Genomic DNA, 27,606 nt, shown 5'->3' on the forward strand with positions numbered 1-27,606 from the left:
TGTCTCAAATTTTAGAAAAAATATTTTTGAAACATTCAATAAAATATAGAATTTATCAATTCAAAATAAAATAAAGAAATTCACTCAAAAATATTTTTGAAACATTTATAATTTTTGTTAATAAATCTTAAATATAATTTCATAAAAATCCTCATGTCTGGATGTCCCATGGTTTTCGGAATTAAAAGTTCGAATCATAAGTTGAGATTTCAAATCTATGTGAATAGAGAAAAGGAAAAAACAATATTAAGTACGATATTATATTACATTAAAAATATATTTTTAATCTTTTTTTATATAAAATACAAGTTTTTCATTTTAAACAATGATATTTTTATAATTATTTTAAATTAAAATATTTTAAAAATTAATTTTTTATAATGTTGTGCGACTACATCGAGCATTTAACTTAATTTAATATTAATTTTTTTTTATTTTTTTAATTTTAACATTCTATCTTCCTAATTTAATATAACAAAATATTTATTATATTTAAAATTTAAAATAATCAACAAATTTTTATTTTGGTTTTTTACTTAGTAGATATTTTAATTAATTATATTTATACATTAAAAAATCACTAGTTATTAGTAATTGAAACTATCCAAAAACTGATTATTTTATTTTTAAAAAAAGTTAAAATACTAACAAAATTTTTAAAAACTAAAATGAAAATTTAAAAAATCATATTTCCATTATTTTTAATTTTTTTTTAAAATATCATATTTTAATAATTTTATTTTTTTCCCATGTAAACAAAATCCAAAAATCACTAGTGTTTTTATTGTTTCAAACATCAGGAGGAAATTATCTGGTGTTTAAGCGTTTTAACGGTAGCTGAATAAAGCCAATCAAATTGTGACACGCACGGTATCCACATCTATTCAACGAGGGTATCAAAACTATCATTCTACTCTGTTTTTTTTTTTTTTTTAAGTTCCTTCCATAATGCTTCTTTAATTGGGGTTTTTCTACCCAAATAATTTAACTACGCAAAATATTAATTAAAAGTGCCCTTTTAATTATTCGCTACAATAAAATTTTGTATAGGTATATATGTATGCATTGTTTAAATCTATGGGTTTTTTCTTCCTCTTTTTTTTTTCAGAAAAAGTGAATTTACTTCAACCGTGTTACCATCACAACCCAATCAAATTCTTCCAAATTTCTATAGCGTAACACTATAATATCATAGAGATTACAAGAATGTTCATGTGATAATAAAAATAATAATAATGATAATAATAGACTTATTTTTGTTAAAACCAGTTTTTAAATTTGCATTATTTGAATAAAAACCATCTTGTTTTTCACCAAAACAAAAGTTATTTTGAATGGATTAATGGTCATGATTGGTAGCCAAGATTCTTTCAAAAACAAAAGAAAAAAAGAGAAAAGAGGTAGGTAACATTTACACTTTTAGACACCGTGTCACATCATTATTCATGGAACAGAAATTGGTGTCCCCATAACTCTAGGGCACCATTTTATCAAATCATACTATCGTGTAAAATTGAAAAGATAAGTGCTTTTGTATATTATTAAAATATGTGGTAGACGAAAATTTAGCTATAATTTAAAACACAATAAAAAAAAAATCAGCCATTCATTCTTATTTCTTCCATAGCTCTGCTATCCTTATGTGACATTACCTTTTGTGAAGATCAGTTAAATGTTCATTGCCAACATTGATAAGAAATTGACCTTGTAACTTGAAAAAAGAAAAAGAAAGGCATATGGGGAAAATTTTATTTAAAAATTCAAAAATAGAATTAATAATATTAAAATATTCAATATTTGTTTTGAGCAAAGAAAATTAAATTCTTTGCTATAAATTGTTTTAATCTGATTTATTAAAAATTATTATGGCACAAAAGGAGTTATTGATAATAGATTATATTTCTAATTCTAAAGAAACATAGATTTTATAAATCCTTATTCCCTTCAAAGCACAGTAGTCAATCATAGATAGTAGCATAATAAAATAGAACAAAAGAAAATAAGGATACAATTAATATTTATATCCCGCATCAAAGAAATAACGGTTGCTATATACTTGGAATAGCAGCGGAAAGTTGCTCCATTCCACTATGCCTGCCACTATTAACTACTATGCTTCAAAGTTGAACTTATAAGGCTAAATACTGATGTGGAAAAAGAGAGACTTTAATATGTGGTTTAGGATCACCACATATTTATTATAACACCATTTTGTGAATTACAAAATTTGTCATTGATGCATAACTATTGATTAAAATTATAACTACATAATAGTCTCATATCACACAATAATTTTTTACAAAAGAAGTGACTAAATAATTTCCTGAAGCATATGTATCTAAAATAATGTAAATCATGTAATTGCATTATTGGCACAACAAGGTTCAATTTGCATATTTTGATGTGGATTGATCCGATTGATTTCTTAACTTGTTCTTGTTAAATTTCAAGTGTAGCAGAGTTGCCTTATTTTTACATATTTGATGATGATTTTTCCGGGTCATTTTTCTCCTTCAAGATTCCACTAAAAAGAAAAAGAATGCGACTCGAGCTGATGCTTGATGAATCCTCTGTCAACTTTTCTCAAAATTAAAATTGAGTTTCATTATTTGAATCATTAAAAATTGACACCATTTACAACATCATATATATGCTTGTTCATCCCAAAAAATACATCTCAATTATGAAGGAGAAACATATATCCCCTCTTGATGGTTCAAAATATATTTTCCTAAAATTTTATTGAATTTCTGACTGTTTATGTTTCAAACAGCATAACTTTGGTGATCATTGATCTTAGTACCTATTTAAGACAACAACTGCACATCTGTTTTGTTTGTCTTAATTCCACAAGTGTATTGATGTACAGAATAAGGCAGTTATGCAAAATGGAATGTCTTAGTGTGGTGGCCTTTAATCATTGTTTCTGTAAGAGGTAATGTTTCCACCTACCATATATTCCAAATGTTTCACAATCAGTGTACCTTTCTTCTTCTTCTTTTTATTATTATTTTTTCAACTAATTGAGCAAGTTTATAACTTGGTACAGGGAAAACAGTTAGTTGGATACAAAACAACCAATTGAGATTAGATGTTAATTTGGGATCAAGCAATCCCCAAAAAGGATTTGATAATCAGAATTGATATTTTTATGTGACACTGATTACAGTAGCTATGTAGGGTACAAGTATCAATTCAAGTTTTACTTTGAATGGTAAATATTGTAATTTGTGTTCTTCAAGTTTCATGGAATATGTAATGTGGAATTTATTTCAAGAATGTCAATGCCAGAAGCAAATAAATTAATTTTGATAATTTAATAAGATTTGGAAGATCTTTTTAAATTAATAAAAATAATTTAATAAAATTATTATGATTTTATTTAAAATTTGTTTTAAGGTATTTAAGATGTAAAATTTTATGAAAATAGAGAAAATCTTACGAGTTTTTTGCTTCAGTTTTTTTAATATAAATCTTCTTTAAATTTAAAATTAAACAATTAAATTTAAATTTATTTAATAATTTTTTAACTCAAAATTTAATTTTAATTTAAACATTTTTGTGTATGTTTGCTTCATTAAAAAATGAAGCTCATTTCATTTTTTTAAAAGTCTTTATACAATCGTATTTGACACAACGAACATATTAGATATTAGAAAATAAATTCTAGAAGTAATTATTAAATAATTTTCAAATTTTAATATTTAAAATATATTAAATACACTTTTAGAAATAAAATTTCAAAAAAAAAGAAGAAAGAAGCAATGATGCAACTAGGGAAATTAGATTGTGCAGAAAGTAACAAGAGAAGCTAAAAAATGAATCAAACACTATCATTGTAACGGATCATCTGTTAAAATATATATTTAATTACTTTTATAGAACAATACTACTCCTTCCGTCTCCGAAAATTGTTTGTTTAAAGTTCAGTACAAAAATTGAAAATTTTATTTAATTATCTATTTTTATTAAAAGTATTATGAAATTTTTTATTATACTCATTTTAAAATAAAATTAGAAGAAACAAATTCGTTCTACCTTAAAATTATAAAGTAACTATTATTTTGAGAATTATAAAATTAATTAAAGAGACTATATTTCAGACACAGATGGAGTATTTATTAAGTATTTTTTATTTTTATGTTAAAAAAGATAAATAGTAATATTTTTGGGTTAGATCCTTTAAACGGCAAATTTTTATTAGGCATGTTTAATTAGCAATACAGTTTTTTAATATTCTCTATTATTTATATGAAATCTACTTAATAGGAAACGAGCTTGAATAAATAAGAATTGGCATCTACATCATTTAATAAGACACATTAATTTTAGCTATTAAGTGCACATTTAATTATGCTCTCTTTGTATGAGTATACATAAAAAGAAAAAAAAAACCTTTTTTTTTAAAGTTGTGACTTGTATGGGCAATCATTCCTAGAAGAGGCCATCAATTTTAAGAAATTGGTGAGGAATTGTCATTATTTTTTCTCTAATCAAGAATGTACTAAGAAAAATATAGAAAAACTATTCCTAATATTCTTCTTTTAAGTTAAATATGAATTAAATCTATTTATAACTTCTAAGATTTTTAGGATATGTACTTTCGTAAAGCGTTTTCGTTTGCTATGCTGAACTTAGTGTGTTTAGTAATGATTTATTTTTAAAGAAATAGCTATTTTTTTAAAAAATTAATAAAAACAATTGATTGCTTAAAATAAAAAAAAAAAAGTTAAACCCGACATTCATTTAGGACATGTTCGGTAAGAGATTCATTTTAAAAAAAGTACTTATTTTTCAAAAATTCTCAAAAACTGATAAAAATTAGTGATTATTTTTTTAAAATAAGTTAAATCAAACACATTTCTGTAAACAAAACAGATGTTATCCTTTTGGTGGAAGTTTTGACTTTTAATCAATATTTTGCTTTCTATAAACTTGTTTAGAAAAGGATAATGATAATTCAACATCCAATAAAGGGGTGTAATTTGGGTCTGGAAAAGGAGAAATAGAAAGAATATATATATGATAAATGATGTAAAAAAAATGTAAAAATACTATTATTGTTTAAAAAACAAAACACTGGGTTTTGTTTCAAACGAGAAAAGTGGATTAGATGTAATTTTGTCAGAAACAAATCATGTAACTTTTTTCTGTTTGAGAATTTCAAACTCAATTTTATTACAAAGTTACTTTTGAGACAATTTTCAAATATAGATCGCTCAATTCAAACTTAATTTTAACTAAATCAATTTAATAAAATATTTAAAATCAATTTTGCAGACATTTACCCTTGCGGTTGGTTTGCAGCACCTAAGCAAACTTTTATAGAAGCTCCAAACAGGGTTTGAGGCATTTTCGCACTCGTTTCAGAAAATATTTGGTTCCATGTTTCAAACAAGGGAAAGTGGGCATGATTTAAGCATATGTCAATCTTATATAGCTTTTGTGTTGCATTGAAAAAATTATACCAAGTTTGATCACAAACTTATTTTTGAAATACAAGTTTTTAATCATGGTTCACTTTACTTCAGACTCAATTTTAACCAAAATCAATTTTGAAAAATCAAACCATCTAAAATAAAACGAACATACGCTCACCCAAACACACCCTTATCCATAAATGAATGGTTAAATGAATGCTTCCATGAGAAAAGTAGGAGAGCAGACAACAGTACAAATTTAACCAGACTAGAACTAAATCAAATATTCAACAACAGATGACCAAAAGCTCCCTGTCTCTGACAAAAATGGTTGTCCTAAATCCACCATATTCAATGACAGTTTTAAGCCCCTTCCCCCCAAAATAATCATTTGGGTATTCTTCTAAGCAGCTTATACATGCCAAAAACATTCTTCTCTTGCCAAAGGTAGGGAATGAAAAAAGACCTATACAAAGCCGGGGAAAGTTCTCTGTCCAGATAAGGCAATGCAGCAATAGGCTGAAAAAAAACCAATATCCAAATAATTAGAAGCAAATATTAGCATTCACTATGAGAAGAGGAACTTCAACAATGAATTACCTCCCAGGTTGACAAGTCACTTCCACGAGTCAAGTAAGGCCGCTTTAGCTGCAGCTCCACCAGGAAAGTACAAGCATCAACATCATGGAGCTGCCAAATCAATGTTAGTCACTTGTCTCATGACAAAAAATTATAAAGAGCAAAAGTATTAGCACTCTAGCACCTATATATGCAGTTAAAGAGGACATACATATTGCTCATCTGATGCCACGTTTTTGTTGTTAAAATATGGTGGTGCTGCTGAAGTCCCGCCTAGGGTAGAATTAAATTGGAAGGGAAGAAGGCCTCGGAATCCATCATCAATCCATCGAACTTGTCCCACATAATCTGGAATGAAAAATGATGATGGAAAGCGATGCCATTCGCTTCCCACGCAAAGTATAGAATCTGTAATGCAAATGAACAAAATGATACATAATTATGATGTTTTTTGTCTCAAAATACGTACTAAATGTGAACACTGAAACTGGTTTCTGACTCACTATGTTGCTATAGCACGCCATTGATAACTGGGCACTCTTCTACCCCCTCATTCAAATTAAGCAAATTACCTACCTCTACAAGTTTAGCCACCTAACTATTTTAACTAACTAATCCTAACTAAAAACTTCCTGGCCTTATCACACATGACTTAATTACATCGCTCAATCACAGACTTAAAAATGGCCATTCATAAAATATAGAAACAAAGACACCAAATATTTGACTCTCACTGTTATCTGCATCATGGTGTTCCAAAATCTTGTAAACTTCCACGGGAGCTGAGTAACCATGAATCAGAGAAAATGTACGAGCATGAGAGGCATATAGTATGAGGCTAAGAATCACTGGTCTCAGAACTCTGGCTATCTGCATTTAGCAGGAGTGAAATTCAGACTGTATTTATTGCTTCTATATCAGATGTATAAAGATCTATCTGATTCTCATATAAATTGATATCTCACCGTCACCATTATAGATTTATCATAGGGATTATATTTGTCACGGAAAAGATCAGGAAAGCTGTCAATGACAGCTGAAGCAGCAACACAAATAAGTGGATATACTGGATAAAGGAACCTGCACGTAAAAGGCATAGATGAATAAAGACAGAGAAAAAAATCACTCATCCATGTCAGTGTGTTCAATTGTAGATTTTAATAATAACACTTTCAAATGCATAAATTATAATTATTTGATTTAATTAACCGAGATGAACAAGCTGAAGGAATAATACTAATTTGGAAATGCCTGTGACACTAAACTAAAAATTTTTCTTGTCCCCAATTTCTTCCTTCCGTTGATCAATGCACAAAAGAAAATTTGCAATAGTGTAGATAATTTGGAAACTGATTTCACTCCTAGTTAAAATTAAATGCTTCTTTCACTATAAGCTAGTCCACTAATTAACGAGGTTCCAAGTTCCTTAATTATAGGTGAGTGCACCAATGCACATGCAATTCTTGTCTTTCTAAATCTGAACATAACCATTTAAGCTCCCATTTTTAAAAACGAACCTATATTGGATATTACCAAAAGTAGAAGGTAGGTAGACTTATATAAACCAAAAGTGGAGGACATAAGAGATAGATATCCATTTCAATCTCATAACATATAACATAAAAATGTACATGGTGTGTGCATTCTGCAAGTGTGTAGACAATGTTTGTCTCAAATGGCATTGTATGAATAGATTTGTAACAGAAAACCAGGTAAAAATTTTGCCAAACCTTTCTTCTTTATGTGGCTGCAAAGACATGAAACCCAGCCAAATATATATGGGAGATATCACAATCAGTAGGTCAGGTGCATATTTCTTCTTTGCAATGGGCAGAATTGCCAAGAACAACAGAGCAAGAACAAAACAAAAGTTGAAATTGTTAAATCCATTCCTCAGATAATAAAGAGGCCCTTCAGTCCCATACAGATGGCTTTCACCACCTCCAGCTACGTTGTATACTAAAAGATTCAAGACAGATGAAGTCCATTTTCCATAGTAGTGAAAGTCGGTAACAATTGACAATGCCTGTAAAAATTAAAACATGCCACCATTGCAAAGGATATGAATTTAATAACATAATAGGATGCAACACTAAATATTATATACAACATTATATGGTATAGACATAATTTATAGGCCAGAGAAGGTCAATGTGAGGGAAAAGATGTCTTACTTACCAGAAAAATAACCGATGTGACAGCCCCAGCAATGAATGCATGTTTGAATTTTCTATATAGAGAATAAAGTGTCACTGGAAGGAAAGCCAAAATTGAGAATGGCCAGCCAAGTATTACACCAATAGCAGCAACAGAAATGGCTGCAGCAGGCTTATCCAGAAGAAATAAACCTGATGCAAGAGATATTGCGTACATAGAAAACGAACTTGGCAAGAAACCTAGAGATGATAAAAAATTTGATAAAGAAGCGCATTAGCAAAACCGAGCCCAACAACTCATACCAGAATGCAGAATCATGAAATACGTAATACTTAGTAAACCATTATTTATCTGAAAAAGGAGCTAAATTCTCACTTACTTGTGCTAGCAAAGAAACATCCACTGGTTAAGCACAGCATAGCAAGTGCATAGGAAGCCAGTCGTTTTCCATATTTTTGGGAAAGAGCTACCACAAGAACAGCATCAGCGACAACAGAAAGAAAACCGAGAAAGAATCTCACAGCATAGAAAACTCTCACCTACAACAGGAAAAAGACAACAGTGACATGAAACTCATCAGCATAAAAGTCTACAATCCATAACAATTCAACAAGTAAGCACAGCTTGAATCTTACTTTTTCCTCACTAAACAACCACGAAGCTGGTCGACCCACAATTTCATGAAACAAAAGGTACAAATAGGACCGAAGAGCAAACTGTGAACTGCAACCATGCATATACCACTTGTCATTTCTCAATACCATAACTGAAACTAACGAATATTTCTTCCCATTTTTTTTCTCCATCAGTAATGCTTCTAATTAATTAAACTTTTGCAAATTATAGACAAAACCCAACAAGGGCATCATCAAAACGATTTCATCTCTCACCATATCATCCACAAGCTACAAGCATATTAAATCATCAAAATCAAAACTTTTTCAGTTCTCCAATGACCCATCTTCTAAAAAATGAATCCAAACATGAGAGAGAAAAAGGGTGTGAGCAGGTACCTGTATTCCCATGTTTGGAAGCCAGTTTTGTAAAGAAGGAAATGAAGGGGTTCCCAGTAATTGAAGACTTCGTCGCAATCGTGGATGATGTTGGTGGTGGCACTCATGTACCTCAACAATCCAAGAGCCAGAAAGGGGAAAAACCACCCTAACGCTTCTTCATCTTTCTCCTCCAATTTCTGGGGCTTGTCAACCTTCGTGTATGGTTCTGATGCCGATGGATCAGACGGCTGAGACCGTCTATGTCTCACAGTGGACATTGAAATTTAAATGAAATGAAATTGCTGTTTCCTTCTTCTTGTTGCCTCAACACTACACACTGTCTTTCAAAGGATTGAAAATGGACAGAGTATCACACACTTCCTTCCTCGCAAAGCAAAGCAAATACTTCACATTTGTCTATGCTGCGCCGTTTATTTTTCCTTTTTCTCTAAACAATAACAAGTTTGTCTGTAGTTTTATTAAATATTTTGACTTATTTAAATAAATATAAAGAATGTGATAATAGTAATGTTAATACTATCATAATTATATTATTTTTTATTATAATGCTTCAAAATCATACATTTATTAGCTTATTAAAAAGTTTTAAGTCTAGATATGTTTAAATTTGCTAATTTATTTAGAAATGAATTTGTAAGTTTAGTTAAAATATTTTCTTATAAATAAAATTTTAATTAGGCTTTTGACTAGGTTAGATTTTTTTTAAAAGTAAAAATAGATTTTAAAAACATATGTATATCAAATCAATAGATTCAACTTGATTTAATCTAAGTACCTATTTATGTAGGCATGCTTTGTGAAAATGAGCTAAATATCGATTCCTCCACGATTATGTTCCAAGAACTATCCAAACAGGCCCTAACTCATTTTAACCATCAATAGTTGAGTTAATTATAAACAAAATATACATAGATTTAACATTGTATTATATCTGAAATCATAAATTATTATGAAATATAGGAAATTAAGTTATAAAAAACCAATAATATAAAAATTATAGTATATGTTTTCTAAAATAATAATAATTCATAAATAAGGTTTTATTTATGTCAAATTTTTTAAAATTTTAAAAAATGAATAAATAAAATAAATTAACTTAAACCAATTTTGTTCAAGTAAAGCATTTTTATTAGTGATACCCAATGAAGTAGTATAATATTTATATAAGTAGATTTCGCATTCTGATAAGAAACAGTTGCTTGTGCAAATTACTACTGCTTTCAATTAGTTAAATGCAGTTCATTAAATTTAAGCACTGCCTTTAAAGTTCCTCTTAGTTTTGGACAAGTTCTTCTAAGCATCTTGTTGCCTAAATTTTTTATTGACCGGAACATTGAATGTGTTGTGGAATTGAGTTATACATCTTAATTATTTTCGTTTTTAATAATAATGATGATGATGATAACCTTTGTTATAGTTAATATGCAAATTTATTTCTCCAATAACTTTTATGGTAATTAAACTTCCCAGTGTAATTGAAATTTTTTTATTCTTCCGCAATAGTAATTTTCTTTTCATTCAACGAGAGTAATGAATATGAGAAGAATCAAATCCTATGTTAACATACATATATGGTTATTGATTTCAACTCGTGTAGCAAACACTACCAGATTTATTGAATGACGACAAACAAAACAAGATGAAGTACAAGAAGGGGCAGTAGTACTCGGCATAATTTCCTCACTGAAACATAACGATCGGTGTTGCATTGACTCATTTGTGTGACATTGTACAAAATGGTAGATAGGTAACATAGTAGCATAAGAAATGGATAAAAGAACCAAAAAGGGCACTCACGTTTAGTGCTACAACTAGAATCAAACATGTTCGTGGTGGTAGCTTGAGACTCAAGAAAGCAAAAATACAAGGAAAGTAAGGGAAAAGAAAGTGACTAAAATTTAACCAGTGTTTTGCATGCCAGCAGCAATACCCTTCATGGTGAGAATGAGGGTGTCTTCCAAACCAGGGGCATATTCACTTGTTGGGTTCAGTGTTACAAGTTCATCAGCTGATTTACTTGTCTCTGCTGACTCTTTTGATATGCGAGGGCGCGCCTTCACCTTATAGTTAGGTTCACGGATACGTTTCAATGTGTAAGCTTGGAAAACATTTAGAGTAGTAATGTAAGAATCACGAAGCCTAAGTCTTTGCTTCAAGTAGGGGTCTCCTTCAAGAACTTCCTTGTGTCCAGCCACCTATAACAATACAACGCAAAACATAAATCACCTTGTGAAATAACTCATCAGTCCAGTTAATTGGTGTTGAATCTTCGAAATTCGTAAAAGAATCAATTGCTAAAATTTGATAAATTGAATGGCAAAAAGAGACTATTTGTAGGATCTAGACACTTGCTAAGGAAACATTCTTATTTATAAACATTCTAACAGTATCACAATTCACTTGACACTCCTCGACTTTCAATTTTGTCTTTCAAACACGTCATATCACCCACCACTTTCTCCTTTTTTTTAATACTTTTGGGTGTTTCCACCTTAAAGAGTGTCTACTTGTACGATCTAGACACTAGCTGAGAAACAATTCTGATTTATAAGAATCACAATTCATTTGACACCCCTCTTGATTCTATTTTGTCTTTCTGACACGTCATATCACCTATCACATTTATCATTTCTTTTCTTTTTTTTAATCTTATTCTGGCTGTTTCCACCTTAAAGGGTGTCTACTAAGCATTTTCTACTAGGAAAACATTTAGTGCTCATATTTAATAAGTAATCATGACTAGTTTAGTCCAACTTACTAATGCCATAATTTTTTTAGCTTTAAATTTTAATTGAAGGTAGACAAAGTTCTTCAAATGTATGGTTTACTAGAAATGATTTGACAAAACACATAGAATACAAATAATAGTGTTTAACTTGGTATTTATGAAAAAGTTAATAACAATTTTGTTTAGAGTATCTATGCTCTATTTAATTTTGGAGGATAAACAAGTGACTTTTCACAAAGGCATTTTTGGAATGAGTTCAAAACTATAATATGCTTAATATATACATGGTAAAAGTAACATTACCTGAAGTAGGAGTTTCTTAGTTTCTTCATATTTGTTCCTCAACTGATCTCCAAATGGCCACAGATCCTTTGAAACAAGGAGCTTATCATTTAGAGCAGCGATTCCTGGGTCTCCTTTGGCAAACACCATTTCCACCAAATCAAGTGTGACCCTAAAGAAAGGCCACTGATTGTACATCTCTTGCAGCATATTAAGATTCCTGACATCCTTCTCAATAACTTGTTTAAATGCTGCTCCAAAGCCTAGCCATACTGGAAGATGAAACCTTGTCTGTGTCCATGCAAAGATCCAAGGTATTGCACGCAGTGTTTCAATGCCTCCACTAGGCTTTCTCTTTGCTGGCCTACTTCCAATGTTCATCCTGCCATACTCCAACTCTGGTGTAGCCTACATGATACAAAGTTGACAATGATTGTTACGATTTAAATGTCATTAAATTTGATGATTTTATGATATCTTGAGCCATTTGGAAGAGCTCATTTAAGTTCAAGAACATTGCTTGTGAATTTTCTATAAAAACTTATCAAAGTAAGATCTTATTAATTTATTTCAGTTTGTTTCAGAGTCAAACTTACAAATAAGCTTTCGTTCAATAAAAGCTTATTGAATAAGTACTTGATTAAACTCTAAATGTGATCCTTACCAGGCGAAAATATTCAACGAAGCGTGGTTCCTTGAATACAATTGAACGGTATTCCTGAGTAGCAATGACAGCCATCTGATCCATCAAAGCACGCCATTCTGGCTTTGGAGAAATTGGGGGGTGCATGCCATGTTCTAGAGTAGCAGCAGTGAAACGTTGTAGTGTTCTAAAGCACAAGTGTTGCTCCCCAAATGATTGCTCAATAACTTCACCTTGAACTGTCACACGAAGTGATCCATGAACTGTGTCTGGAGGTTGAGACAGAATAGCAAGATGAGTAGGTCCACCTCCTCTTCCAACAGTTCCACCACGACCATGAAACATTGTTAGCTTAACACCAAACTTCTTAGCAACATTTATGAGTTCCTCTTGAGCCTTATATAGCTGCCATGCTGCAGAGAACCTTCCAGCATCTTTTCCTGAATCTGAGTAACCAATCATCACTTCTTGCTTCCCATTGATCCTATTTCTATACCATTCTAATGAGAACAACCTTGCCAAAGCAGCAGGAGCAGCCTCCAAATCATTAAGCTTCTCGAACAATGGCACAACTCTTAATGGATGCTTGATGTGGCATTCGCGTTGAAGAAGTTCTACAGCTAGCACATCAGATGGTGCAGTTGCCATTGATATGATGTAGGCTCCAAAGTTGTCTGGTGGTAGTTCTGCTATGACACGAAATGTGTCCAAAACATCTCTAATTTCTTCAGTTTGAGGAAGGTCAGGTCCAAATAATGGCCTTTTGCCACTTAACTCAGATAACAACCATTGTTGTCTTTTTTCTTCAGACCATTCTTGGTAGGATCCAATGTCTAAATGTTTGGTAATTGCATCCATCACATCAGTGTGACGATCTGACTCTTGCCTTATATCAAGCCTCACTAGTGAAAGTCCAAAAGTTGATACTTGTCTCAAGAAATCAAGAAGGCTACCATCAGCAATTGCTCTATCACCACAAGCACACAGTGATCTGTAACATAGTTCAAGCGGTTCCAAGAACTGTGACAAATTAACTCTAGTTAGTATCTATCAAATAAAGACATCCAAGGAAAAATTAATTTCATTCGATTAAAATTTAACATATTATCGAACTAAATGTCACCAAAAAACACATGAATTGTGCAATAAAACCCAACAATGTTACTATTAAAATACAAGAAACAAAACTACATCTTTGTGAACTGCTGAAGTTGTTAGCTGAATAATTTTACTATAACGTTAAAAAGAAAGCACAAACAATGATATACCTCCTCAACATTGGTGAAAGTGGCTTCCTCTGGAATGTCAGAGTACCCATGAGCTAGCAAATGGCGCGAACGCTCACGAGTATGATAGAGCCTATCCCTTACTTCACCAAGTACCACACGGTATGGTTCACTTGAAGGAATCTTTTTCCAAAACTCTGCATCATGAAGAAAGCAAAGATTATCACCAAAGTAACTACCCAACATATTTTCACCACTTAGACAACCTTGTGTTTATATCATTGTTTATAGACTGTTTTACGAAATAAAATTCAACATCTATCTAGAGTTTAAAGAAACATTGTGGTAAACACCTATATAGTGTTTTGCAACTTCATCTTTCTTGGAAGACCTGTGAAGTTCTTCTGCACGAACACGTAGTTCATCATTGCACCGCCACATAGACAACTACAGAAACAAGAAATTGAAATTAGCAAAATGATGCAACAGTAAGAAACCATCAACAATGATCATTTCAAAAGGATGCAAGATTGAAAGCTCTAGATTACTTCAAACATAAGATCTTCAATCTGGGAATAGTACAAATTAGCAGCCATCATTCTAGCCAATAAGCAAACATCCCTTGTCACTTCAGGAGTAACTCTTGGATTACCTGTATCATTTTGAAACATAAAGTTTGCATATCATTCCATTTTTCCATTATACTAAGATATATATACATAGAAAAAATGTTAACATCAGCACTTAGCACTAATTTTAAGTAACTAAAAATGTAAATCATATATAAGAATCATACCATCACGATCACCACCCATCCAAGAAGAAAATTGAATAAGAGGAGCATTATAAGGAACACGTTCATTAATTCCTATATTCTTCAAAGCTGTATCAACGCGACGAAGAAATTTGGGGACACCCATCCAAATTGTTTCATGGAAATAGCTCATCCCTGCTCTCATCTCATCTTGTGGTGTTGGAGGAGTCCTCCTGATTTCATCTGTACGGAATGCAGCTTGAATCTACATAAAGAAAAACAACAAAAGAAAATTGTTGACAATACCATTGACTCAATTGAACCTCTCTCTCTTTTATCCTTAAATATTTCTCCTTCTGCAGAATCAACTCCAAACAAAGGCATTGATATGATAAGAAAATAAGGGTTTTGATTCTCACCTCTCTCTGTAGAGCTTCATCAAGCTCTTGCTTATCATCAGGAGTAATGTCTTTGGCATACAACTGAGATAAACAATTTCGAATCCTGCAATCAGTGTAAAACTAGAAAGCTCAACTCTCTTAACTATGCAACAACCTTAAAATAACAAAAACAAAAGCACTACAATGAATTTGGATTGAAAAGTACTATATTATGAAACTAACCTTGCATGCTTTTGAAGCAAAGATCTGCGAATTGATTGGGTAGGATGAGCTGTGAGAACCAAATCAACAGTCTGGCTTTTGAATGCATCAAAAACTTCTTGAGGAGACTTCTTCAGGTCAAACACAAGTTTCTTGAGAGTTTCTTCAATGTCTGATTCTGTAGTTGCATTGTTCTCATCAGCAAAGTCTCCTTTCTTCAATTTGTTCCTTCGGCGGCGCGCAATCTGAACCTCTTCAGCTAAGTTGGCCAGGTTAAGCATGTGAGAAAAGGACTTGGCAACAACAATAGAGTCCCCAGCATCCAAACTGGTTATCACATTTCCAAGTTCTTCCAGTTTCTTAGGATCATGCTTGCCTTCATACTCAGCAGAAAGCTCATACACTTCTTGAACCTAAACAAGAACATTATTAAGTTTTTAATCATCACTGTGTAACAGTTTTCCAATTCATAATGTCAAAGAGAAATGCATAAACACAAAATCTTAGGCAAACTGTAAAATCAGCTAAATATATGATTTGCAATATATCCCTTATTTTTCCTTTTATTTCACTTAATATATATCTTCCAATCACCAATACATAAATTGCAACCCAGAGCCCAATCCCAGTAGGTCATGTTTTGTCTCCATCAGACGTATTTTAATTCAAACTATTAAATTTAGTAACAAAAAAAAAAATTTTGCGCAGCATTTGGATCAATGAATATATCCCCTCTAGATCCATGATGCAAAGTTTTTCTCTTGGCTACAATAACATCAAAACTCATTTTCTCTCAAAACTCTCCAAACCCATACACCTCATCCAGTATTGGACTTTCACAACAAATTGGGACATTTGAGATCAATCAGTGAGTAACCATTAACCAAATCAAATTAAGAGCACTCAAGTCAATCTAACATGAATCCCAAAGACATCAAAATAGGAGAGCCAAAAAGAAAAGAAAACACTCACTGTTTCCTTCAGATCCTCCCCATGTAAATCCTGAAGAATATCAAGGAACCGATCCAACAGCAAAGCATCATACTCAATCAGTTTGTCGTCCTCACTCACTTTGGCTGGAGCCAATTGCCTAAGCTGTGCATCAATTGATGCCATCTTTTCCATGTTCTTGTTTGCCATTGCTACCTCTCAGTCGCTCACCTGTTACCATAAAAAACCATCCAATATTCAATAACCCCACAAAACAACTAAAAAACACACAAAAAAGAAACAATGAAAACTATGAGCCTAAAACCAAGGGGCCAAATCAAAACAACATCCATGAATTATTATTACAGCCCGCAAATGATGAAGACGTTGACATTTATGATTAATGTGGTGATGACACGTGCAGGGTGATACTGCTTTTGCTACAACAACAGTAAAATAAAAAAGTACCTATTGAAAAAACACATGTATGGAACAAAAAGAAGGATCATATCATATGACTTTTGCATGACCCATGAAATGAACAAGTGATTGAAATCCATTATGGTACCTTTGTACGAGGAAAAACAATATGAAAAATGGATCAGAATTAGAGATATAGAGTTGTGATCCAAAGTGGTGCATTGGTGTGCCTTTATATAGATAAGTAGAGACTTCTTTTTAACGCACACAAACTATATATTTTTTTTCTTTTTTTCTCTTTTCCCGAAATGTAATTATTACTACCGAAGGTGGAATATGCTTTCAATCTTCCAAGATGCTCTCCTTCTGAGCAGCTAGTAGTTTATAGTTATACCCTTCTCTGTTCTAGGCTGCATTAGGGGCTAGATGATTACTAAGATATTTCCTAACTAACGATTACATATACAATTAGCCAGAAAACATTGAATCTTTATCATCTTATTTAGATGATTCCTCTCATTACAATATGGACAATTATATTTAATGTACCCGTTTACTGTCATTAAAAGACCTTAAATTTATCCATCTAATTGTTTTCTTTTTGTATCTTTATTGGTATATATTAATGAATTCTCCGTGGCTAATTAACTTTTCTGAAAAAATATTTAGATTTATGCCAAGTATAACTACCATTGGCTCCCATAAAAATAAATGACCATATAAACTTTTTTTTTGTTTAGTTTTATTATCACAAATCACATTTTGTATAATTTTGATACAATTTCATGTAAAAATCTTTGATACCTTTCAAACGTAAGATTACAAAATTGACTTTCCAAAGGAAAAGAACGTCGAGGAAATAATAATTTAAATCCATGGCGCTAACATTTCATTACCACCACAAATATCCATTCAACGATCAAAAGTAGAGATGCGATTTTTTGGAGGCGCTAACGTTGTTTGATCATATTCGATTATTCGGTTTTTATTTTATAATTGTTTCTATTTTGACGGTTCATACTTTAAATTTGGAAGACTGGTTATACATGCCTTTTCTTTATTTATTCCCATTTCACATCAATCCATAAGGAAAATAAAAGCATTTTATAATTTTGTAGTATACATGAACAAAATAGAAAATAAAACTATGTGTACTTGCATTGTTTATAGTTTTTACATTTAACAATTTTGATTAAAAAATGTTAAAACAAAGGATGCAAGCACACAGATTCATAAATATAGTTTAACTAGCGTTCTTGTGAGCAATATACGTACGTGCATGGAATAAATTATAATTTTAAATATAATATATATTTATATATAATATAAAAATTCTTTTATCAAAGTTCTCATCATATGCATAATGTTCAATTTTTTATTTGTCAAAAATATTTTATTTTGATGTTTTTAATAAATTATAAATTTTCTATAGTAAAAAAAGTGATATTACATGGGAAAAATTAAAAATAATTAAATTTTATAAAAAGTGATAAATAATTTTTAAGAAATATTATATGAATATATATTTTATATTTTCTCTATGTAATGTTAATATATAAAATAAAATTATATTTTTTCAATTTATTAAAAATATATACATGTAGTAAATTAAAAATTAAAAATACGATGCGGTAAATTTCACCATATCAAAATGAAAAAAATAAAAGATTAAGAAAATGAAAGTACATATAAAATTAAAAAAAATAGCACATGACAACAACAATACAACCACTTTTATATAAATAGGCAGCATTAGTGGACATGCTGATGCATCATGACCCAACATAAATTAACCATTTCGTCTTCTATTTTATTTTTACTTTAATTTAAATGATTACGTCGGAAATATCAAGAATTAAATCACTATGAGTCACAGAGCATGTGAGGACAGATTGAAAGAATGATTAAAAAATAATAAAATGACGACAATCGCGCATGCTTCGTGACGAACTGCGAAAGGAGCATATTCCAATGCGATTTTGGTAAAAATATTTTTAATAGAAAATTCTAATTGTTTTTTAGTAAAATCAAAAAAGAAAAAAACTTAAGAGCATATTTGCTTTTTTGTTTTAAACAATTTTTTTTATTTTTAAAAATAAAATTTGTATACGGCATCAAGTAGTTTGTAATTGCATTTTATTTTAAAATTTTATTTCTAACACTAAAGAAAAAGGTAAATAATCTGAAGTATATATTTGGACTGTATGTGTGGATAAATATGTCTCAAGAATATTTAATTTTTTGAAAAATAAATCAAATTTATATATACTACAATGAAATCTTTTGAAAAGGGCTCCTTTTATATGGTCTTTTATTTGATAACAAAAATGTAATATTTTCATAGTAAACAATTGAGTTGTCTAAAGAAGAAAATCACTAATTCATATGTTCTCTTTTCATCATTAATTTGTTTTTATATGTGCATCCAATTTTGTTTCTTTTCTTTATTATTGTCAATTGCATTGGAGATTGACTTCGTGAGATTTTAAATCTTTTATAATTATTGCATTGATTCAAGCAGTTAATAGTTTGATAAAACTTAAGTATATTTTTTTAATATTTTTTATTAATTAAAATTGAAGTTTTAATAAAGATATATTTAATTTTATTTAAAATTATTAAATTAAAATTTCAATTTTAATTAATACACAAGAACAACACTTTCAAATTTATATTTAAGTTTTATCTTTAATAAATTAATAGTATTAATTTTTCGTAATCTTTTTATTCCTCTTTTCATATGCACATTTTTTATTTTTTTTGTGTTAATTGATTCTGGTATCAATTCAGGAAAGATAAAAGAGTAAACACCAAATGTAAGAGAAAGTAAATGAAAAAATAAATAAATTTTATTGTGCAAATAATATTAATATTTTTTAAATTGGAATTTTTGCTTTATGGTTTGCTTATATGATGCCAAGAAAAAGAAATTGATTTTATCAACTTTAACATTTAGATTAAATTTAAATATGTAAAAATAATAAATTTATTAATAAATAAAATATTTAATATATTAAAATAATAATACAACAGTGTATTAAATATTATTTTTTAAATAAAAATTAATATTTTAAATATTTAAATCTAAATTTAAAATTTAAAATTAAAAAATAAAAAGAAAATAAAATTACTCTCAATTTCAGCCTGCTATTACTTTTATTACAACATTATATACAATAAAAGGTTATATATAATAAGTTTTATAAAAAAAAATAGAAAATGTATTACAATTTAACATATTATAACTATTAAATATTATATTTTTAAATAAAAAATCATTTATATTGTGTACAAAGATTTAAATATTAAAAAAAATTATTAGTATCCATCCATCTGACAATAATGTCAACTAGATAAATGAATTGAGGAAGTCTCAATTGAAAAATGACGTCTTTTACTCATTTAAATAAAAGAAGCTTTGTCATCGTAATCAAAATCTTTATCATAGTTTTAAAAAAAGTCATTGTTATAAAATAAACAAGGTGGCTTGTTTAGGTTTTATTGGTTGACGTTTGAAATTTCATGTGTGCATGCAACCCTTGCATTAATGGTGGTTGAGGTTGACTTATAGACATATTATTTAAAAATAATTTTAAATTTTCTTATTTTTTGTATTTGCAAGTTCTTTTAATTATTAAAAATGTTTATTCAATACTTATTTTATAAAATAATAAGAGAATTTTAGAAAAATATTTTAAAAAAGATTCAAACTTGTCTTGTGATTATTCAATTGTCTTGATCCATTGTGAATGAGGCAGGCATGGGGCATGGTTTGATAAGACCAATGAATTATATATGATAATGGCTTCGTCAACTATGTGTTTTAAATCAATAGCTTATCACAGCAGATAACCAGTGGGGCACTTCATTTATAATACATGTGAGCATGATGCAAAGCAAGTCCATAATTTGAACCATTCTTTTCTTCACTCATTTAATTCTATGAGAAAACAATTCGGTTCACTTTCTTTTTTCCTTTTCTTTTGGGGTGTCACATTGTATAAATGATTATTATTTAGTATTAAGAATGAGTATTAGTGAATTTGAGTTTGATCAAACTTAATTTTATAAAATCATTTTTTAAAATATGATGGAGTTTAAAATATATAACTTATATTTAAAATATTTTGTCAAAAAGTAATCATAGTAAAATTTAATATAATTTTTTTAATTTAATAAAAAATATAATTTATCATGTGAATTTAAAGGTAAATTTATTAAAAACATTAACTATATATAAAATTATTAAATACGTTGACTCAAATTTTAAATCATTTTTAAAATTTTAAATTTCAGTTTAGAGACTTTAAACGCTCATTCAATCATGTACTTAGAATATTTAAAAATTAATCAAAATAAATCACATTTTAACGTAAAAAATATGACTTGTGTCATTGAACATGTTAAATCACATTTTAAAATAAAAAATATGACTTGGGTCATTGAAATGATCAATGTTTAAGTAAATTTGACTCTAGTATAAACATATACTTAAGTTTAATTTAAATAAATTAAATAATAAATAATTAAATAAATTAAAATTTAAATAATAAAATAAATTAATCTCTTTTGTAAATTAAAATTTTATATTTTATATTTTTAAAATTTTTATTATTAATTTTTTAAAGTTTAAGAATATAAATTAATTTTAATTTGTAGAATAAATTTTATTTATTTTTATAATCTGAAACTTAATCTTTACCTTCAAGACTGATCCATTTAAAATATAAACCTTTTGTTTTAGTACAAGAAACACCGTTAGACTTTTATTTTATGTCGACATATTTTTCATGATCACCATTTTTTTTATGAGTATGGTTATCATATTCTTTAAGTCTTGCTCCTGTCTTTGTCTCCTTTCGACTGTAACAAATTATTTTGAATGAAAGAAATTGATAAAAAAGAAAGAGTATATTTATTTTAAATTTTTGTGAAAATTCTTCTAAACATTTTAATGTAATGAAGAAGTAGAAATTAAATAATTGTTGAAAAAAACATTTGTATTTAAAAATGACATAATATAAATAGCATTTTAAATTATCATAAACTGATATTATTTTTATCAAATAAACTAGATGTTTATTCATTTCTGTTCTCACTTTTAGAAGCATGACTCACATGTTATTTATGTGTGGAATAGAAAAAAGATACTAATAGAATAAAGGGGGGTAAAAAAGCAATGCTTTTTTGGCTACTTTTTAACAAAAGTGAATAGTTTTAAAAAGTAATGGATCTCACGTTATTTCTTTCTCTTTTTCTCTGTTTCTCTGTTTCTCAGCTGTATCGAATACTATAGATTCTATCTTCTTCTTGGTTTTTGTCTCTTTAAATTCGTTCTTCCATTAAAAATATCAAATATCTGAATCTTTTTTCTTCTTTTTTTGGTTAAAAGGAAAGATAAAAAAACAAACTATGATCTAAAAAATAAAATTTTTGAGATATCCACAAACAACAATAGGGATAACTCAGAAGGAGCTTGTTCCATTATGACTATCTCTTTCAACCTTAAAAAGCACTTTTTTTTGCCAGATGATCCACACACGTTATCTTGGCAAAGAACAGGATAACCGTAGAATCTCAATGTAGAGCAAGCAACGTTTGAATTGAAGAAATAAAAGCATGGTAAGCATAGAATTTTGGAGTTTACCACCTCCAAACAGTTTGAGTAACCTATTTTCTTCTTGCATACATAGGCAATTTGGAGACCATAAGAAACAGCATAAACTCAGCCATAATATTAATGGAAATACCCACTAACATAAGACTTTATGTAAAAGACTATCTTGATGTGAAATTAATATAAAAATAGTCATATAATATACTTTAATTAATTATTTAAAAAATAATATATAATTCTTGTACTGCACATAAAACATTAGCAGTTAATATCATAATCATAATGATGGCAAAATTGGTGTCATTGTTATCCGTAACCGTAAAATCGAGGAAGAAAAAGCTTGTATTGCATGGCAACACTGACATGTTATTCATTTAGATTCAAACATGTTATAACGCAATCAATTTGCACCATTTTTAAAAAATTATATTTTAGAAATAGTTTTGAAATTTAATTTTTAAAAATGATTAATATACTTCAAAATTTTATTTCCGAAAAAGGTGATATAATTATAAAAAAAGGGTGTATAATAAAAATCAAAGTCAATTTTTTGATATGTTAGTCTTGGGCATCCATCCAATTTATAAAAAATAAAATAAAATAAAAATAAAAACTGGTTAAAAAGATGAATGGGTCGGTGTGGTAATTAAATTTTGTTTTTTTTTAAAGTAGTAATCCAATTTTAAAATTTTGATTGTTTCAATGTGGGTTGGATTTGAGTTTGAGTTGGGCCTCGTTAGTTTGGTTAAAATAAAGTGTCATGGAGCAAGGTGCAAAAAATCATGCCAACTTTCAAACTTTTCTACATTCCATTTTATCCTAAAAATTATATAATTATTTGTTTGAATTTGCTCAATTTTGTCAAATTTTATATTTATTGAATTTAAAAACAATTATTCTTAAATTAAGTAACTACCATTTTAATAGTAGATCATTCCTTTTTATGTTATTGAAAATTGCAAATAATGCAAGTTAAAATTAATTTATAAATAAATAAATATATTAAGAAAATATATATTGGTTTTACAGACATATGTCTAGCATATAAATCAACCAAAAATTTAATAGGGTATTTGATTTTCTTATAACAAATAACTATAATTTATATAGTCTCTTTAAGTTAGCTTAGTTGATAAAGTTATAAAATATAAATTGTGAATATATGAGTTTGGTTTCTTGTAATACATTTGTTATTTTCTCTTCTTATATTCATTTTCCTCTACTTTTATGAATGTTCTCTTAGACAAAAATATTATAATTAATAAGGGAATTTTTTGTCAAAGTTATGTTTTTTGGTTTTTAAAACAGAAAAAGTAAACATGCATGCGCCAATACTCACAAAAAATATAATAAAGTTTTTGTTGAGTAGTCAAGTAAAATGTGCAATATTTTTTCAGCAAAAACATATTGATATTGATATGAAGTACTTTTTCAAATGTCTAATTTAACCCTTATTAATCTATTGTAAGAACGAGGATAAATTATGTTTTTAATTTTTATAAATATGACTAAATTTAATTTTAATATAAAAATATTAATTTTAATTCTCATAAATTAAATATTTTTAAATATAACTTCTATTACAACTTATTAATGACTTCATATGTATTTAAACATCTTATACTATATATATATATATATATATATATATATATATATATATATATATATCACCTCAAAATGGCTATACATAATGTTCAAATGCATGTCACATTACCAGTAAATAATAAAATATCATTTTCAAGAATTTTAAATTCATAAAAATAAATTCAATAAACTAAAACTAAATTTAGTTATGTTTATATAGATTAAAAATATAATTAATCCTAAAAAATTACTTATTTATATGCTAAAATGCTACACATTAGTAAACAAGCTTAAATTTTAAATTGAAACTTGTAAGAGAATCAAAGGGGCCCTCTAAACTCTAAAAGAAATTGACATTTCTCTGCATTGCCAGTTCCTCTCGGAAGTTGAAAAATTCTACGTTCCTATTCAACCTCTTTGCAAAATTCTGATAAGGAAGTTGTTCCTTTTCCGTGACCATCTTAAACTTGAAGCATAATCATATTCTGTCCTTCGTTCATCTATGTGATATAGTTTTCCCTCACCAACATTATAATCACAGATAATAAAGTTCAACCTTGAAAGATTGTTCGATTACAATTGAATTCATTTATCCTACTAAGGACAATTTATAAACAAACAATCTTAAGCTATGTCTTACCAAGTTAATCAAATGCCAAGGAAACTGAAAAAAGAGAAAAAATATAAATTGTACTTTTAATCCAAACCAATAATAAATTTATTGCGAACTTCTTAGTTTATTATACATCCATGTCCACACGAGAAAACAAACAGCAATTTTATTGCAATCTCACCATTATTAGGAATTAATTAAAGTGGTAACTGCATACAAACTGCAATATCAAGGTTTCCCAAGGATTATGCTTCTCTATTTACTAATTAGGCACCTTAATATACCCCACATGTGTGGAATTAGCCACTCTAGTAAGTGTTTGAAGATCGTAAGCTATCCAACACCTTGAGTTCTCTCTGTGGTAGAAATAGCCAACACACTTGCAATCCTTGGTACACTTTGTTCCACAATTACTTTCACTTACTCTATCCCCCACAGTGTATTTGCTCATGTAATGCTCAACTCCTTCAAGTTTGTAGTAGTGGAAATCACTAGCCTTGCAAGATGTCACAGGCTTGGCAGTGCAATTGTTGCTCCACCCAAAAAGCCCATTTTCCAATGGGCAAGCCACACATTGGTTGTCCTCACAGAGCCCAAATTTCCCACATCTCTCTGGCAATTGGCACTCACTTTCATCAGAATCTCTTTCAAAGAGAGTGTAGGTTACCTGCCAAACACCATCACGCACATCAAGGAAGTAAGTGTGCATCTTAATGTTGCCATCAATTCCAAGCCTAAGATATGTTAAAGTGCTATTATTCACTGGCCTAGCAATAATTCTATTGCCGCTCGAGGAAGGGTTGGCCACATGATAATCAAATCCGATTTCAAAACTTTCTGGATCAGATGTGAGTGTTGCATTTTCTAAGGACCCTTGTTGAATAGAGAACCAATCAGATGAAAACCAATAGAGAATTGGCCTGGGAGAGTTCTTGCTCTTATAGTACAAAGCCAACCCTTTAGGCTCCAACACCAAACTATAAGGCCCGTCTACATTTTCCTTCTCTGAAAGCCTACTAACCAACTTGGATGGGCCTTTAGCTCTAAGATACTGACCCACCAAAAGGGTATCCGTAGGATGGTCAAAACTTTGCCAAACAAAGTTACCCTGTGCATCGAGGAGCACCATGTTACCATTTGGAAGCAACCTAAAGGCCACAACACCCTTGTTGGCAGTGTTGGTTTGCCAAGCAATTCTACCATCAGCATGAGCCAACACAAGGTTCCCATCAACCCCAAGTGAAAAGGTGGCATTTTCTCCAACCGGGTTGCCTCTATTGGCTTCCCACACCCAACGGAACAGTTGCTCCGAGCGTTGAAGTCCCACACGTAGAGCCAAAGTGAAGGCATTTGGTGTAGTGTTGTAGAAACCAACTTGGAATGGAGAGTTGAAAATGCTTATCATTCGGTAATCAGCACCATACTCAACAATAAAGGGCCCAAATTCACCGGAGTTAACAAATTTAAAGGTTTCATTTTTAGGAACAATAGCATGAGCAATGAAAGTGAAGGATGAGAAGAAGAACAGTATGGCAAGAAGGGAAGTTTTGTGTTGAGACAAAGAAGCCATTGTTGTAATTGATGAATGTGTTATGGAATGTTTGTGGGTAGCCTTACTATATATAGTAAGAAATTTAGGACTTAGAAGGTACTCGAGCCACCTTTGGTCAAAGTTTTCAACTTGAATATTATTTAAAAATGAACCAGATCTGGATCGAGATCAACAAAACATAGACTGTGACGACAAAGATGCCAACTGTGAAAAATTTCCGTGTCGTCAGTACACTTCCGTGCATTATTTGTGAAAATGATGAGTTTAGTACCTAGTTGGCTTGAACATCAAAGCATTTGTTTTGTATCTTTGGATAAGATATTTAGAAAAGTGTCCCTTAAAATAAGATTGCTTTTATAAGGCACTAAGCAAATGTCCACGAAGTCTTCCTATCTTTGATGCCCCACATTTTGATAAATTGATTTTGCAAGTGAAAAATAAAAATACATTTAGTTTTAAATTTAATAAAATAACAATTAAAGTATGCTGTAAATTAAATGACAATTTTATTTAATTTCTAGAAGTTATAGATTTAATATGAACTATTAAATATGTTAAGATACTTTGAATTTATGCATAATTATTTATTGTTAAGATATTTCTTGAATTTTGATCGACATTATTTCAATAAATTGAATAAAAAGTTACAAATTATTATAATAAAGTATGAGTCATTATGTATATAAATTTTAAAAGAAAAGTTGGACACTTTACAGTAAATAATATATATATGTTACAGTATCAGTGAAAGTAAGTCATATTTATAGAACTATGTTTATTTAACTATGTTAATTCTGGTGTGTTATTTTATTTTTTATCATTACACTTTTTTTTTTCTTTTATAACATGATAATAGAAGTACGAGGCGGGTGGTGAGGTTGGTCAAAGATTTTGACATGCCCGTTGTTTGTGCCCATTGGATTTTCTTGACTGAATCATATTCAACCTAACTTACGGCTTTTATGGTGGTTTGAGCATGTTTGCATGAAGGGAGTTACCAAGATTTTGACTAAAGTGAAAAAAAGAAGAAGCCTAATTATATTATGATTGAAATTCTTAAATAAACAGTTCTTCAAATCCACTTTTAATTATAAAAATAACAAAACCTCTTTATTTTATATCCGCATATGAAATTGTAGGCAACATGTACGTTGAGCTTTTTAATTCATTGAATGGATTTTAACGAAATGAAGAAAATAACCCAACAATAGCTGTCTACTTTAATGGCCTCTCCATATCATCCCAGCTGAGCCTCTCTGTGGTCATAATTGATTTAAATTCATTAAAAAATATCAAATTATAAAAATTAAACTTTTTTTTTTATAGTAAAAGCATCTCCAACTATTCTCATAAGTTAAGTTATATTTTATTAATTTTTATGCAAAATCTCATAATAATATATTACTTTTTTCAACTTTTTATTATTTAAACAACTCTCATCTCAAATCATATAATTATAAATGAATCTCACAAATTATCT

General features: G+C 29.3%; 3 protein-coding genes across 6 annotated transcripts; all 3 read right to left on the minus strand.

The window, feature by feature from the left end:
* Positions 1–5,558: 5,558 nt before the first annotated feature.
* Positions 5,559–14,363, minus strand: LOC113856060 (dol-P-Man:Man(6)GlcNAc(2)-PP-Dol alpha-1,2-mannosyltransferase). 3 transcript variants are annotated; one of them, XM_027487688.1, is made up of 11 exons: positions 14,353–14,363; positions 9,170–9,453; positions 8,792–8,879; positions 8,536–8,695; positions 8,178–8,395; positions 7,730–8,025; positions 6,965–7,079; positions 6,734–6,869; positions 6,211–6,407; positions 6,021–6,110; positions 5,597–5,939 (listed from the first exon to the last, which is right to left on the minus strand). In XM_027487688.1, exons 2-11 carry the CDS (start codon positions 9,427–9,429, stop codon positions 5,808–5,810), a joined length of 1,692 nt encoding a protein of 563 aa, XP_027343489.1. In that variant the 5' UTR covers positions 9,430–9,453; positions 14,353–14,363; the 3' UTR covers positions 5,597–5,807. The 3 variants fall into 3 exon arrangements, with proteins under 3 accessions (XP_027343487.1, XP_027343489.1, XP_027343490.1); XM_027487686.1 differs by lacking the exon at positions 14,353–14,363 and having other exon boundaries at positions 5,559–5,939; positions 9,170–9,585; XM_027487689.1 differs by lacking the exon at positions 14,353–14,363 and having other exon boundaries at positions 5,660–5,939; positions 6,728–6,869; positions 9,170–9,585.
* Positions 10,669–17,265, minus strand: LOC113856059 (phosphoenolpyruvate carboxylase). 2 transcript variants are annotated; one of them, XM_027487684.1, is made up of 11 exons: positions 16,906–17,265; positions 16,380–16,568; positions 15,429–15,820; positions 15,225–15,309; positions 14,848–15,070; positions 14,600–14,703; positions 14,405–14,498; positions 14,094–14,248; positions 12,847–13,845; positions 12,204–12,590; positions 10,669–11,367 (listed from the first exon to the last, which is right to left on the minus strand). In XM_027487684.1, exons 2-11 carry the CDS (start codon positions 16,545–16,547, stop codon positions 11,071–11,073), a joined length of 2,904 nt encoding a protein of 967 aa, XP_027343485.1. In that variant the 5' UTR covers positions 16,548–16,568; positions 16,906–17,265; the 3' UTR covers positions 10,669–11,070. The 2 variants fall into 2 exon arrangements, with proteins under 2 accessions (XP_027343485.1, XP_027343486.1); XM_027487685.1 differs by lacking the exon at positions 16,906–17,265 and adding an exon at positions 16,704–16,876 and having other exon boundaries at positions 10,733–11,367.
* Positions 17,266–24,160: 6,895 nt separating this feature from the next.
* LOC113856316 (epidermis-specific secreted glycoprotein EP1-like) lies at positions 24,161–26,162 on the minus strand. The gene has a single exon (XM_027488091.1). It carries the CDS (start codon positions 26,142–26,144, stop codon positions 24,837–24,839), a length of 1,308 nt encoding a protein of 435 aa, XP_027343892.1. The 5' UTR covers positions 26,145–26,162; the 3' UTR covers positions 24,161–24,836.
* Positions 26,163–27,606: the final 1,444 nt, after the last annotated feature.

This window comes from Abrus precatorius, unplaced genomic scaffold, assembly GCF_003935025.1.
Source record: "Abrus precatorius isolate BTA unplaced genomic scaffold, Abrus_2018 Scaffold11, whole genome shotgun sequence".
Classification (NCBI taxonomy): Eukaryota; Viridiplantae; Streptophyta; class Magnoliopsida; order Fabales; family Fabaceae; genus Abrus; species Abrus precatorius.